Here is a 13,902-nt window from a genome sequence, read left to right on the forward strand (position 1 = left end):
GGTCTCTGGAGTTATCTTGGCCCACTCCTCCATGCAGATCTTCTCCAAGTTATCTAGGTTCTTTGGGTGTCTCATGTGGACTTTAATCTTGAGCTCCTTCCACAAGTTTTCAATTGGGTTAAGGTCAGGAGACTGACTAGGCCACTGCAACACCTTGATTTTTTTTCCCTCATGAACCAGGTCTTGGTTTTCTTGGCTGTGTGCTTTGGGTCGTTGTCTTGTTGGAAGATGAAATGACGACCCATCTTAAGATCCTTGATGGAGGAGCGGAGGTTCTTGGCCAAAATCTCCAGGTAGGCCGTGCTATCCATCTTTCCATGGATGCGGACCAGATGGCCAGGCCCCTTGGCTGAGAAACAGCCCCACAGCATGATGCTGCCACCACCATGCTTGACTGTAGGGATGGTATTCTTGGGGTCGTATGCAGTGCCATCCAGTCTCCAAACGTCACGTGTGTGGTTGGCACCAAAGATCTCGATCTTGGTCTCATCAGACCAGAGAACCTTGAACCAGTCTGTCTCAGAGTCCTCCAAGTGATCATGAGCAAACTGTAGACGAGCCTTGACATGACGCTTTGAAAGTAAAGGTACCTTACGGGCTTGTCTGGAACGGAGACCATTGCGGTGGAGTACGTTACTTATGGTATTGACTGAAACCAATGTCCCCACTGTCATGAGATCTTCCCGGAGCTCCTTCTTTGTTGTCCTTGGGTTAGCCTTGACTCTTCGGACAAGCCTGGCCTCGGCACGGGTGGAAACTTTCAAAGGCTGTCCAGGCCGTGGAAGGCTAACAGTAGTTCCATAAGCCTTCCACTTCCAGATGATGCTCCCAACACTGGAGACAGATAGGCCCAACTCCTTGGAAAGGGTTTTGTACCCCTTGCCAGCCTTGTGACCCTCCACGATCTTGTCTCTGATGGCCTTGGAATGCTCCTTTGTCTTTCCCATGTTGACCAAGTATGAGTGCTGGTCACAAGTTTGGGGACGGTCTTAATTAGTCAGAAAAAGCTGGAAAAAGAGATAATTAATCCAAACATGTGAAGCTCATTGTTCTTTGTGCCTGAAATACTTCTTAATACTTTAGGGGAACCAAACAGAATTCTGGTGGTTTGAGGAGTTGAATAATAAATGACCCTCTGAATAAACTTTTCACAATTTAAAAAAAAAAAAAAAAAAAAAAAAAAAAAAAGAAATAACATTCCTTTTTGCTGCAGTGCATTTCACACTTCCAGGCTGATCTACAGTCCAAATGTCACAATGCCAAGTTAATTCCGAATGTGTAAACCTGCTAAATCTGCAGGGGGTTGAATACTACTCGTAGGCACTGTATATGTATGTATGTATGTATATATATATATATATATATATAACGCAGAAAGACAGTAGAAAGTATGGCACTCACCAGTTTACTTTGCTGTGCAGGATCTTGTTTATTAAACAACGGAGGTTACATGTGCGGAGAGGGCTGGTGGGGAGAGGGAGTGTACGCTGTGGCAGACGACGGCCGTTTCGCACCTGTCCGGTGCTTCAGCTGGTCTCTTTATATTGACATATGGTATATCTATTTGAATGAGGTCAAACTGGCTTCTCTCAACTGGTTAGTTAGCCCCATTACATCATGCTGGGTTTTCAATAAAAAAAAAGTTAACGTGATGTGAACAAAGCCTGACTCTGTAACAATGTAAAAAGACCAAAAAGAAAAAACTCCTAAAATAATTTTATTAAATATTCAATATTAAAATAGTAGTTATTAAAAAACTATATAGCTTCTCAAATGTCCACTCCGTACAGACTGGTCAGGTGGGGTGAGTGCGAAATAGGGTAGAGACGATTAGTGAGATGAATGATGGTATCTTACTTAGAGTGGATAGATCAACTGTAGTAGTTGACGTTTAGGGTAGTAGTACTAATTATTATAGGGGGGTGCTATCCCTCCCTATCACCTACCTACCAGCGGAGGTGCACCATAAGGTTTTGGGTACCCCCGCTCCTCGCCGTCTCACCCTGTTATCACTACAACCTGCCAGTTGCCAGGAAATTATCCGCCACCAAGATAAGATAGATAGTGCCAAACGTCTCACGTCAATATGATCAATTCACTGTGGTTACCATAAATATAGCAACCATAACCCAGCTGAACAAACCATTCAATCTGCACAGCCGTGAAAAAAAGCAAGGTTAATATATGTAATCAATAACCTTATTCTGCAGGTAGCCGGCACAGTGAGTTTTATACACTGCTAGTGCAACCAGTCACTGTACTGAGGACGACCTGCCTTTTTTACTGTAGGCCATTGATGTCGCCCCATGGTTGCAAGTGCACGATAACTTTTGAGATGGCCTATTTTGGACTTGAAACCATTGAACTTCCCCTGATGAACCCCTAATTAAATGTATAGGGGGAAACGCGTTGGGAAACTTTGCTGGATGGTCCCGGCAAATGAGTCATCCCTGCTGGCATTTGATTTGCTGTTATAATTTTTTAGGCCTAGCTTGGTTAGGGACATTTGGCACTATCTCTCTTATCTTGGTGGCGGGTGATTTCCTGGCAACTGGCAGGTTGTAGGGATAGAACAGGGTGAGACGACGAGGAGCGGGGGGGTACCCAAAACTTTATGGTGCACCTCCGCTGGTAGGTAGGTGATAGGGAGGGGTAGCACCCCCCTATAACAATTAGTACTACTACCCTAAACATCAACTACTACAGTTGATCTATCCACTCTAAGTAAGATACCATCACTCATCTCGCTAATCGTCTCTACCCTATTTCGCACTCGCCCCACCTGACCGGTCTGTACCGAGTGGACATTTGAGAAACTATATAGCTTTTTATAACTACTATTTTAATATTGAATATTTAATAAAATTATTTTAGGAGTTTTTTCTTTTTGGTCTTTTTGCTTTATTACTCCGGTTATTCATTAATTTGGTTTATAATCTGTAACAATGTAATTTGTCTATTCCTCTCTTTTGTCTTCAAGGAGATTATTTCCGTAGTCTCTGGGGTCCCTATGCTGGATGGGCCCAAGGGGTAAGTTTGTTCTTGTATCTTTCATAAAGTTTTACATCACAAATATTAAAATTTGTAGAAAATATTATGAAAATTTCAGAGCAGGAATCCCCAACCTGTGGATCGTGGGCACATGATGTTTGGATCACGGTTGCTTGCCAACTTAGTGCATGAGGACCAGGTCCAACAAACAGCTATGAAGAGCAGGTCTCCAGATAGTAATACTTGTGAATAGCTAGCCCCGCAGATCTGGGTGTGTATGTAATGGCCTTGCGGTTGTACAGATAAATTTAAAGGGGTTGTCCCATGAACAAAGTTCTTTTTAATTAACAGATCTTGGAATACTAAGTCCCACAATTTGATGGTTTGTTTTTTTTAAATGTTTCTGTGTTGAGATAATGGATGTGTCTGACCATACAGGGAAATGGTCTGAACATATCACATCTCCTGGGCCATGGAGAAAGTACAAAATTATACACTCATTACAGCAAGGGATCGCAAATAATTCTTTCTTTGAGGGAAAATGTTTTTTTTTTAAAAGTGTATTACCTCACAAAAAGAATCATCTATGATTCCCTGCTGTCATGTCTTTATACTGTAATTTGCATCCTCCAGTGCCCAGAAGATGTGGTATGATCAGATCGGGTTTCGTGCACGGTCAGACACAGCCATTACACAGTACATAGCAGGGACACATATATGAGATTATCACAGCACAGGAACTTTTTTTTTTTTTTTTTTTAAACATCCATTTGTGAAGCTTATTATTATGCCAAGAGTTATTGATTAAAATGAACTTTAAAATGATTTTTGTTGGGTGGGAAAACCCCTTTAAATAAGTTGTCGTAACGCTGGCGCCCTTGCATGGCTTTCCTCCCTTCCCCCTGGCAGAGACATCGACATGCTCACTGCCCTGCAAGCCCATTCCCACATGTGCCGACTCCCGCTGTGGTCCCCAGCTCCCAGGGCCTGCGAGGGTCTCCTGACAACCTGCTTAGGGAATGCACGTGCTCCCTGCTTCTTACAGGGGTAGCGCGCACACTCTGCAAGTGTCTTTAGTTTTTGAGACGCACAAGGTACTTAAAGCACTCTCCCCTGTGGGTTTCACACATCCGGCATTTCGCCGGATTGCCGGACCCGGCACACTCCAGTACAGTGTAATACAGTACAATGGCATCACGGCAACATCCGGTCACATGCTGTCATGTGACCGGAGCATGTGACCGGAGGTTGCCGCAATGCCATTGTACAGTATTTACACTGTACTGGAGTGTGTCGGGTCCGGCAATCCAGCGAAATGTCGGATGTGTGAAACAGCCCTAAGCAACTCTGTTTAGCGTAGTAGCCAAAGAAAGCAGACATGACCTGTATAAGGGATTCTGCTCAGTTTGTTCCCTATTTAATTTTTTTTTTTTTTTCCGGCTCCGTCCCATTTGGTATGTATTTCCTCCAAATTAAGTCACCATCCAAGGAGGACACACCATTCAATCTACAATAATGTACCTCCTTGCAGACTCCATATACCTCCTGTCACTCGCTCCCATTGCTGCTGTTGCAGTAGCTTTCCGTTGTTCCCATAATACTTCAATGCCATCAAAGGGTTACTCTGCAGTCACCTTAAAAGGAATCTGTCACCAGGTTTTAGCTACCCCATCTGATAGCAGCATAATGTAGACAAAGAGACCCTGATTCCAGCGATGGGTCACTTACTGGTCTGTTTGCTGACATTTTGATAAAATCAATGTTTTCTCTGCTACAGATCTTGCAGCTATACAGAGCTCATGAATATGCTGGACTACCTGGCAGCACGCCAAGTAGTCCACTAATGATAATCTACTGCTGATTAAACAGTGATTTTTTTTCAAAACTACACTAAGCAGCCCAGTAAGTGAGACACAGCTAGAATCAGGATCTCTGCCCCTACATTATGCTGCTCTCAGATTAGGAGGCAAAAACCTGGTGACAGATTTCATTTAATACTTTGAATGGAGAAGAGTAATTCGTCCTATGTGTGATTAGTGAGTATAATTTTGCATATCATTCCCCCTAAACTCCCATCTTCTTTAGTTATAGTCTGTTTCTTTGGGGGGTCTTCCTCCTCTGAATGCCCCCTGGCCCATCTTTTCCCATATTTTACACGGCCTTCGATGTTTTGCATCCACTCCTTGCTGATTCTCTGCATCTACTTTCTATTTCTGGTTCCTTTTTTTTGCTATTTTGCTGGGTCTTTGGCAACTTAGGGGAGTTCCAGGTAGACCCCTTTCCCTCTGAAGGGCAGATTTTTCCGCTCTTTTTTTTCTGGTCTCCAGACTGCGGTTAACAACTACTGCACTGGGAGTGCCTTGCAGCTGCCTTGCCCAACTAATCGAGACCTTGGATTCACTTTTTTTTGGCACCCAGAGTGAATATACCTAAAAAATTGTGTGCAGCTAAAAGCTTGCTTAAAAGTATATTTGTTGAAAAATTGACAATATATAAAATGAAAAGTATGTAAGATAGGCGAGACACTAGAGGGGGCAACTAATCCAGCAGGAGGGAGTAGTATACAATAAGACTTTTATTGGTATCTGGATAAGCAGAGTTGAAAGACACTAGATGGCTTAAGGTACCGTCACACTAAGCGACGCTCCAGCGATCCCACCAGCAACCTGACCTGGCAGAGTTTGCTGGAGCGTCGCTACACGGGTTGCTGGTGAGCTGTCACACAGGCAGATCTCACCAGTGACTAGCCCCCAGCCAGCAGCGCCGCGTGGAAGCGATGCTGCGCTTGGTAACTAAGGTAAATATCGGGTAACAACCCGATATTTACCTTGGTTACCAGCGCAGACCGCTTAGCGCTGACTCCCTGCACTCCTAGCCACAGTACACATCGGGTTAATTACCCGATGTGTAGTCTGCCTATGTGAGCAGGGAGCCGGCACTGACAGCGTGAGAGCGGCGGACGCTGGTAACGAAGGTAAATATCGGGTAACCAAGGAAAGGGCTTCTTGGTTACCCGATATTTACCTTGGTTACCAGCGCAGACCGCTTAGCGCTGGCTCCCTGCACTCCTAGCAACAGTACACATCGGGTTAATTACCCGATGTGTAGTCTGGCTATGTGTGCAGGGAGCCGGCACTGACAGTGTGAGAGCGGCGGACGCTGGTAACGAAGGTAAATATCGGGTAACCAAGGAAAGGGCTTCTTGGTTACCCGATATTTACATTGGTTACCAGCGTCCGCAGAAGCCGGCTCCTGCTGCCTGCACATTTAGTTGTTGCTCTGTCGCTGTCACACACAGCGATCTGTGCTTCACAGCGGGAGAGCAACAACTAAAAAATGGTCCAGGACATTCAGCAACAACCGGCGACCTCACAGCAGGGGCCAGGTTGTTGCTGGAAGTCACACACAGCAACATCGCTAGCAAGTTGTGCCTCAGCAGCGATGTTGCTAGCGATGTTGCTTAGTGTGATGGTAGTGTTAGGGCAAAAAAGATATTACAAGCTGATAACCATATGGAGCATAGATAAGTACCTGTATAAAGGTATAAATGATTGGTGCGTCATATAGGTTAAAGTGCAAAAAGTGGCAGAGTTATAGCTAAGTGTTACCCAAGTGTCCACCTGTTGGAATGGGGCCAGGCCCAACGCTCATTTCCACACAAGCTTTTTGTAATCCCTTACAGGCCACACAATGGAATGTCAGCATCTGAGACTACCATGTACAAATAAACCATGTCTTCTAGAGGATGCTTAGAAGGCCAAGGAACATTCTCTGCCCTTTTTGTTATTGCTCATTCCACAAGGGCAGTCAGTTTTTTAGGTTTCAGACCTGCAAGGCTGCCACTTGCGTCTCCATTCGCACCTTTCCTCAGGTTTGACAAACTCCACTGTATAGCTTCTGTCAAGGCCAGTTTGGGGCTAGTGATACTGCAGTCTTCTACGTGGTCCATTTTTTTTTTTTTTCCCTCTGCGGATTAGTTTATGTTGCCTGTGGCCTATGTGTTGTTATTGTTCAGATTATTTTGGTTATTGGTTTTTTTTTTATTTACAATTGTTCTGATTTGGGTTCTCTTCTATTTTTATTATTAACTTGGCGGTCTAGTGTATGAGGAAAGGGTAATCCATCCGACACAGCCAACACTTGTCCTGTGTACCTTAATGTATTCACCATGAAAAGAATTTTACAGTGAGTACAAAAATCCAGTTCTCTATTGTAATTTATTTTTTTTTGTCCTCATTTTCAGGTGTTATTTTGTTCAGATCTTAAGAAGTTCCAGGGTCCTGGAGAACATCCAAAAGCAAAGGCAGAAAAGAAGCTGAAAGGATAAAAATACATGTTGACTTTCCTTTAATGTTTTGTATGACACATTTATATAAAAGAAATGAATTAAAATAATGAGTTACTATAGTGTCAGTTTTGTTGTTTTTATTTATTTTTCAGGAATTTTGAATCTTGCTGCGCTGCTTGTGTGTACCAATGCGTTCTGCCGCTGGCCAGTGCCAGCAAGCTCAGGACTTACTTGTGGGCGGGTTTAGCGCTCTGTGCTTCCATCCCACAGCAGCTTCACAGCCTAGCTGTGTGTACCTGGCCTCTGCCCTCCGGAGCAGCGTGTCCGGCTCCTGCTCCGGTGCTGTAAGTCCTGCGCTGCTATGTGTCCAGCACCCGCCCTCTGCTGCTATGCGCCCCGTCCACTGCTTTGTACCCCCCTCCCCCCAGAGTTGCGTGCAACTCTTAGTGCTGTGTGACCCCCAATGCTTTGTATCACCCCCGGTTTGTGTACACCTCTTCCCCCAAGTGATTACATATCAAAAAGGTCTGTGGAGCCTCTGTTCGGAGTCTCAACACAGAAAAAAAAATACCCAGATATCCCTACGGGAAGGACCTAGCCATGGGGTGGCTCTTTTTAGGAGACCACCATATTAAATGGCCCCAGTGATTGTCAGGGCTCCGCAAGTGCTGTGTGCCCCCCCCGTGATGTCTGTGCCCCCATTCCCTCCTGTGTTGCTTATGCCCTCACAGTCTCTTGTGATGTGCATGCCCCTAGTGTCTCTTGTGACTTATACATCACATTGGAGATGCTAGGGGCAATACATCACATTGGAGAAGCTGGGGGTATTTACATCACAGGAGGAGTTTGGGGCATATAAATGTCCCCAGCCCCTCAAGTGATGTATGTGCCCCCAGTGTCTCCTGTGATGTATATACAGCAGTCCCAGGGTCTCCTATGTGATATATGTACCTCCAGTGTCTCCTGTGATGTATATACATAGTCTGTTATGTGATGTATATGATTTACCAATCTTATTATCAGAAAGAGTTGACTGTGCTCCAGACCCAGACAAATCTGAAAAAGCAGCTGTGAGAAGAAACATGATTAGTATCACCAAACATCACAGCCGCACCAAAGACAAGCAGCTTTGGCCGCCGCAGTAGGGGTGAGTTAATTATTTGACCATTTATACCAGGGTCATTTTCACATTGATAATTTTGTACGGCCCCCGAGGGTTGGTAGAAATTTCCAAATGGCCCCCGACTGAAAAAAAGGTTCCCCACCCCTGTTGTAGACCATCTATGGGCTTTGTTTGGTCACACATGTATGCATTCTTTAAATCAATAAATAAAAAAAAAAATTTTGATTATATCACCAACAGTCCAATGTATATTTTCAACATGACCAAGTAGGTGGACTGGCATCAGGACTAGGAATTCCAACACCTTTTGTAAAGGAGTGATTTATAGTTTAATATTTTTTTTTTTTACTTTGTTTTAGGATTTCTATTGACTCTCAGGAGGTGAGAAAAGACTTTTTGTGAAACACAATTTGATTTCAACACTACAGATTTACTACGGATCATGTGATTGCCAGGACCAACAACAACAGTGATTCCTCTACGTTTTACATCACTGTTGGGGAACCTTTTTTTTTTTTTTTTGCCAAGAGCCATATGGCTAATTAGACCATCATTCATGGGCCTTACAAAATTATCAACTTAAGTTATTCTGCTTTCAAGGATTGCGTCGGTCTGGTATGCAGTCAAATCTTTACAATATGTTTTGAAACGGATTGATCACAGCAGTAGGTAGTTCTGAACACAGATGCATACTACATGGCAAGTGTCCTCAGTGAGAAATTAATCAATGGTCACGTAATATTTATAGAACTCAAGCAGTGGGAGATCTGCTCTATTCATCACACAGGAACTGCTGTATACATTACATAGGAGATCTGTGCACTGCTGTATACATAGGAGACAGTGAGGCTGGTGCATACACCACAAAGAAGACACTGCAACTGCTGCTTTCATCAAAGGCTTGTTATTTGTACGTGTCTGCAGTATAGGCAAGAATTAAAGTATCCAGCAAAACAATGCTAATGGCCAAAGTACTGTGGTCTCTGTGAATGAAAGGGAACAATTCCTTTAAGAAAGCTGCCCACATAGCATAGTGTGTACTTCAAAAATTTGTTTTAGGCATGCAGATGTTTTTCGGTATTTGTTGCCCTTTTCCAAGTAATATGGTTATGTTAATGCTACAGTATACAAAAGACATTTTAAATAATTATGTGGGAACAGTTGGGGGAAGACCCTTTCTTGTTCCAGCAAGACCACAGTGTAAAAAGCGAAACATGTAAAGACTTGGTTTGAAGACTTTGAAAAGGCCACTCAAGCTCCTGCAAATCAGCAGTGACCTAAAGTCAATCAGCACCTTGGGGATGAATTTGAATGCCAATTGCAAGTCAGACTTTCTAAACCAAACACCAGAGCCTGACCTCACAAATGCGCTTTGGGCTAAAAGGAGCACAGGATTTTCAACTGCATCTGTGTGAATTTGTGTAAAGCCTTCACATGAGTGGAAGCTGTCATAATTGCAAAAAGTGGTCCCATGATCTGGTGTAAGATGAAAGAAGGGAATTTTGTATACTTACCGTAAATTCCTTTTCTTCTAGCTCCAATTGGGAGACCCAGACAAATGGGTGTATAGCTACTGCCTCCGGAGGCCGCACAAAGTATTACACTTAAAAGTGTAAGGCCCCTCCCCTTCTGGCTATACACCCCCCCCGTGGGAGCACGGGTCCCTCAGTTTTAGTGCAAAAGCAAGAAGGAGGAAAGCCAATAACTGTTTCAAAAACAAATTCAATCCGATAAACAATATCGGAGAACGTAACTTATCAACATGAACAACATGTGCACCCGAAAAACAGTACCCTAAGAAAAAACAGGGCGGGTGCTGGGTCTCCCAATTGGAGCTAGAAGAAAAGGAATTTACGGTAAGTATACAAAATTCCCTTCTTCTTTTTCGCTCCTAATTGGGAGACCCAGACAAATGGGATGTCCAAAAGCAGTCCCTGGGTGGGTAAAAGAATACCTCGTGATCGGGCTGTCAGGCAGCCCTTTCTTACAGGTGGGCCACCGCCGCCTGCAGGACTTGTCTACCTAGGCTGGCATCCGCCGAAGCGTAGGTATGCACCTGATAGTGCTTGGTAAAAGTGTGCAGACTCGACCAGGTAGCAGCCTGGCACACCTGCTGAGCCGTAGCCTGATGCCGTAATGCCCAGGACGCACCCACGGCTCTGGTGGAATGGGCCTTCAGTCCAGAAGGAATCGGAAGCCCAGCAGAACGGTAGGCGTGAAGAATTGGTTCCTTGATCCACCGCGCAAGGGTGGATTTGGAAGCTTGCGACCCTTTATGCTGACCAGCGACCAGGATAAAGAGTGCATCCGAACGGCGCAGAGGCGCCGTGCGGGAAATGTAGATCCTGAGTGCTCTCACCAGGTCCAACAGATGCAAACCCTTTTCAAATTGGTGAACTGGATGCGGACACAAAGATGGTAAAGTGATATCTTGATTGAGATGAAAGGAAGATACCACCTTGGGAAGAAACTCTGGAATCGGACGCAATACTACCTTATCCTGGTGAAACACCAGGAAGGGAGATTTGCAAGATAACGCCGCCAGCTCTGACACTCTCCGAAGAGACGTGACCGCCACCAGAAAAGCCACTTTCTGTGAAAACCGAGAAAAGGAAATCTCCTTCATAGGCTCGAAAGGTGGCTTCTGGAGAGCAAGTAGAACCTTGTTCAGATCCCAGGGTTCCAATGGCCGCTTGTAAGGGGGAACGATATGACAAACCCCTCGCAGGAACGTGCGTACCTTAGGAAGCCGCGCCAGGCGCTTCTGAAAGAATACGGATAGCGCAGAGACTTGTCCTTTAAGTGAGCTAAGCGACAAACCTTTTTCCAACCCAGACTGCAGGAAGGAAAGAAAAGTAGGCAATGCAAATGGCCAGGGAGAAACTCCCTGAGCAGAGCACCAAGATAAGAATATCTTCCACATTCTGTGGTAGATCTTGGCGGAGGATGGTTTCCTAGCCTGTCTCATGGTGGCCACAACGTCATGAGATAAACCTGAGGTCCCTAGGATCCAGGACTCAATGGCCACACAGTCAGGTTCAGGGCCGCAGAATTCAGATGGAAAAACGGCCCTTGAGACAGCAAGTCTGGACGGCCGGGTAGCGCCCACGGTTGTCCTACCGTGAGATGCCACAGATCCGGGTACCACGACCTCCTTGGCCAGTCTGGAGCGACGAGAATGGCGCAACGGCAGTCGGACCTGATTTTGCGGAGCACTCTGGGCAACAATGCCAGAGGTGGGAACACATAAGGTAGTCGGAACTGCGACCAATCCTGCACTAAGGCGTCGGCCGCCAGAGCTCGGTGATCGTGAGACCGTGCCATGAAAACCGGGACCTTGTTGTTGTGCCGTGACGCCATCAGGTCGACGTCCGGCATCCCCCAGCGGCGACAGATCTCCTGAAACACGTCCGGGTGAAGGGACCATTCCCCTGCGTCCATGCCCTGGCGACTGAGAAAGTCTGCTTCCCAGTTTTCCACGCCTGGGATGTGAACTGCGGATATGGTGGATGCTGTGTTTTCCACCCACGTCAGAATCCGCCGGACTTCTTGAAAAGCTTGTCGACTGCGTGTTCCCCCTTGGTGGTTGATGTACGCCACCGCTGTGGAATTGTCCGACTGAATCCGGATCTGCTTGCCTTCCAGCCACTGTTGGAAGGCTCGCAGAGCAAGATAGACTGCTCTGATTTCCAGAACATTGATCTGAAGGGTGGATTCTCTCTGAGTCCACGTACCCTGAGCCCTGTGGTGAAGAAACACTGCTCCCCACCCTGATAGGCTCGCATCTGTCGTGACCACCGCCCAGGATGGGGGTAGGAACGACTTTCCTTTTGACAATGAGGTGGGAAGAAGCCACCATCGGAGAGAGTCCTTGGCTGCCTGAGAGAGGGAGACATCCCTGTCGAGGGACGTCGACTTCCCGTCCCATTGGCGGAGAATGTCCCATTGTAGAGGGCGCAGATGAAACTGCGCGAAAGGGACTGCCTCCACTGCTGCCACCATCTTCCCTAGGAAATGCATGAGGCGCCTCAAGGAGTGGGACCGGTTCTGCAGGAGAGATTGCACTCCTGTCTGCAGAGAGCACTGCTTGTCCAGTGGAAGCTTCACTATCGCTGATAGAGTATGAAACTCCATGCCAAGATATGTTAGTGACTGGGTCGGGGTTAGATTTGACTTTGAAAAGTTGATAATCCACCCGAAACTCTGTAGAGTCTTCAGTGCCACGTTCAGACTGTGTTGGCATGCCTCTTGAGAGGGTGCCTTTATAAGTAGATCGTCCAAATACGGGATCACGGAGTGACCCTGCGAGTGCAAGACAGCTACTACTGCCGCCATGACCTTGGTGAAGACCCGAGGGGCTGTTGCCAGCCCGAAAGGTAACGCTACGAACTGCAGGTGTTCGCTTTCTATAACGAAGCGGAGAAAACGCTGATGCTCTGGCGCAATCGGCACGTGGAGATAAGCATCTTTGATGTCTATTGATGCTAGGAAATCTCCTTGAGACATTGAGGCTATGACGGAGCGTAGAGATTCCATTCGGAACCTCCTGGTTTTTACGTGTTTGTTGAGCAACTTTAGATCCAGGACGGACCTTGTTCCTGAAGAGGAACGGAAGTCACCACTCCTTCCGCCTTTAGAGCGGCCACCGCCTGCAGCAGAGCATCGGCTCGGTCGGGCGGTGGGGAAGTTCTGAAGAAACGAGTTGGAGGACGAGAGCTGAACTCTATCCTGTACCCGTGAGACAGAATGTCCCTCACCCAACGGTCCTTGACTTGTGACAGCCAAATGTCGCCGAAGCGGGAGAGCCTGCCACCGACCGAGGATGCGGAGAGAGGAGGCTGAAAGTCATGAGGAAGCCGTCTTGGTAACGGGTCTTCCTGCTGTCTTTTTTGGGCGTGACTGAGTCCGCCAAGAATCTGAGCCTCTTTGATCCTTTTGAGTCCTTTTGGACGAGGAGAATTGGGACCTGCCTGAGCCTCGAAAGGACCGAAAACCAGACTGACCCCTCCTTTGTTGGGGCTTGTTTTGTCTGTGTTGAGGTAAGGATGAGTCCTTACCCTTGGAGTGTTTAATGATTTCATCCAAACGCTCCCCAAACAATCGGTCACGAGAAAAAGGCAAACTGGTTAAGCACTTCTTGGAAGCAGAATCTGCCTTCCATTCTCTCAACCACAGGGCTCTGCGCAAAACCACGGAGTTGGCTGACGCCACCGCCGTACGGCTCGTAGAGTCCAGGACAGCATTAATCGCGTAAGACGCGAATGCAGACATTTGAGAGGTCAATGGTGCCACCTGCGAGGCAGATGTACGTGTGACCGAGTCGACTTTTCTAAGTCCAGCTGAAATAGCCTGGAGTGCCCATACGGCTGCGAAAGCTGGCGCCAACGACGCTCCAATAGCTTCATAGATGGATTTCAGCCAGAGCTCCATCTGCCTGTCAGTGGCATCTTTAAGTGCCGCTCCATCTTCTACTGCAACTAAAGATCTAGCTGCAAGCCTG

At 46.4% G+C, this 13,902-nt stretch overlaps 1 protein-coding gene across 2 annotated transcripts in view; it reads left to right on the forward strand.

The window, feature by feature from the left end:
• The window catches only part of OGG1 (8-oxoguanine DNA glycosylase), a 49,993-nt gene extending 42,609 nt beyond the window's left edge, over positions 1-7,384 (forward strand). For both annotated transcript variants that reach the window (XM_075334166.1, XM_075334170.1), the window contains 2 exons: positions 2,981-3,030; positions 7,235-7,384. In XM_075334166.1, coding sequence (XP_075190281.1) covers positions 2,981-3,030; positions 7,235-7,318 — 134 coding nt within the window. In that variant the 3' untranslated portion in view covers positions 7,319-7,384. The remainder of the gene's footprint in view (positions 1-2,980; positions 3,031-7,234) is intronic.
• The last annotated feature ends 6,518 nt before the right edge of the window (positions 7,385-13,902 follow it).

Source organism: Anomaloglossus baeobatrachus, chromosome 2, assembly GCF_048569485.1.
Source record: "Anomaloglossus baeobatrachus isolate aAnoBae1 chromosome 2, aAnoBae1.hap1, whole genome shotgun sequence".
Lineage (NCBI taxonomy): Eukaryota > Metazoa > Chordata > Amphibia > Anura > Aromobatidae > Anomaloglossus > Anomaloglossus baeobatrachus.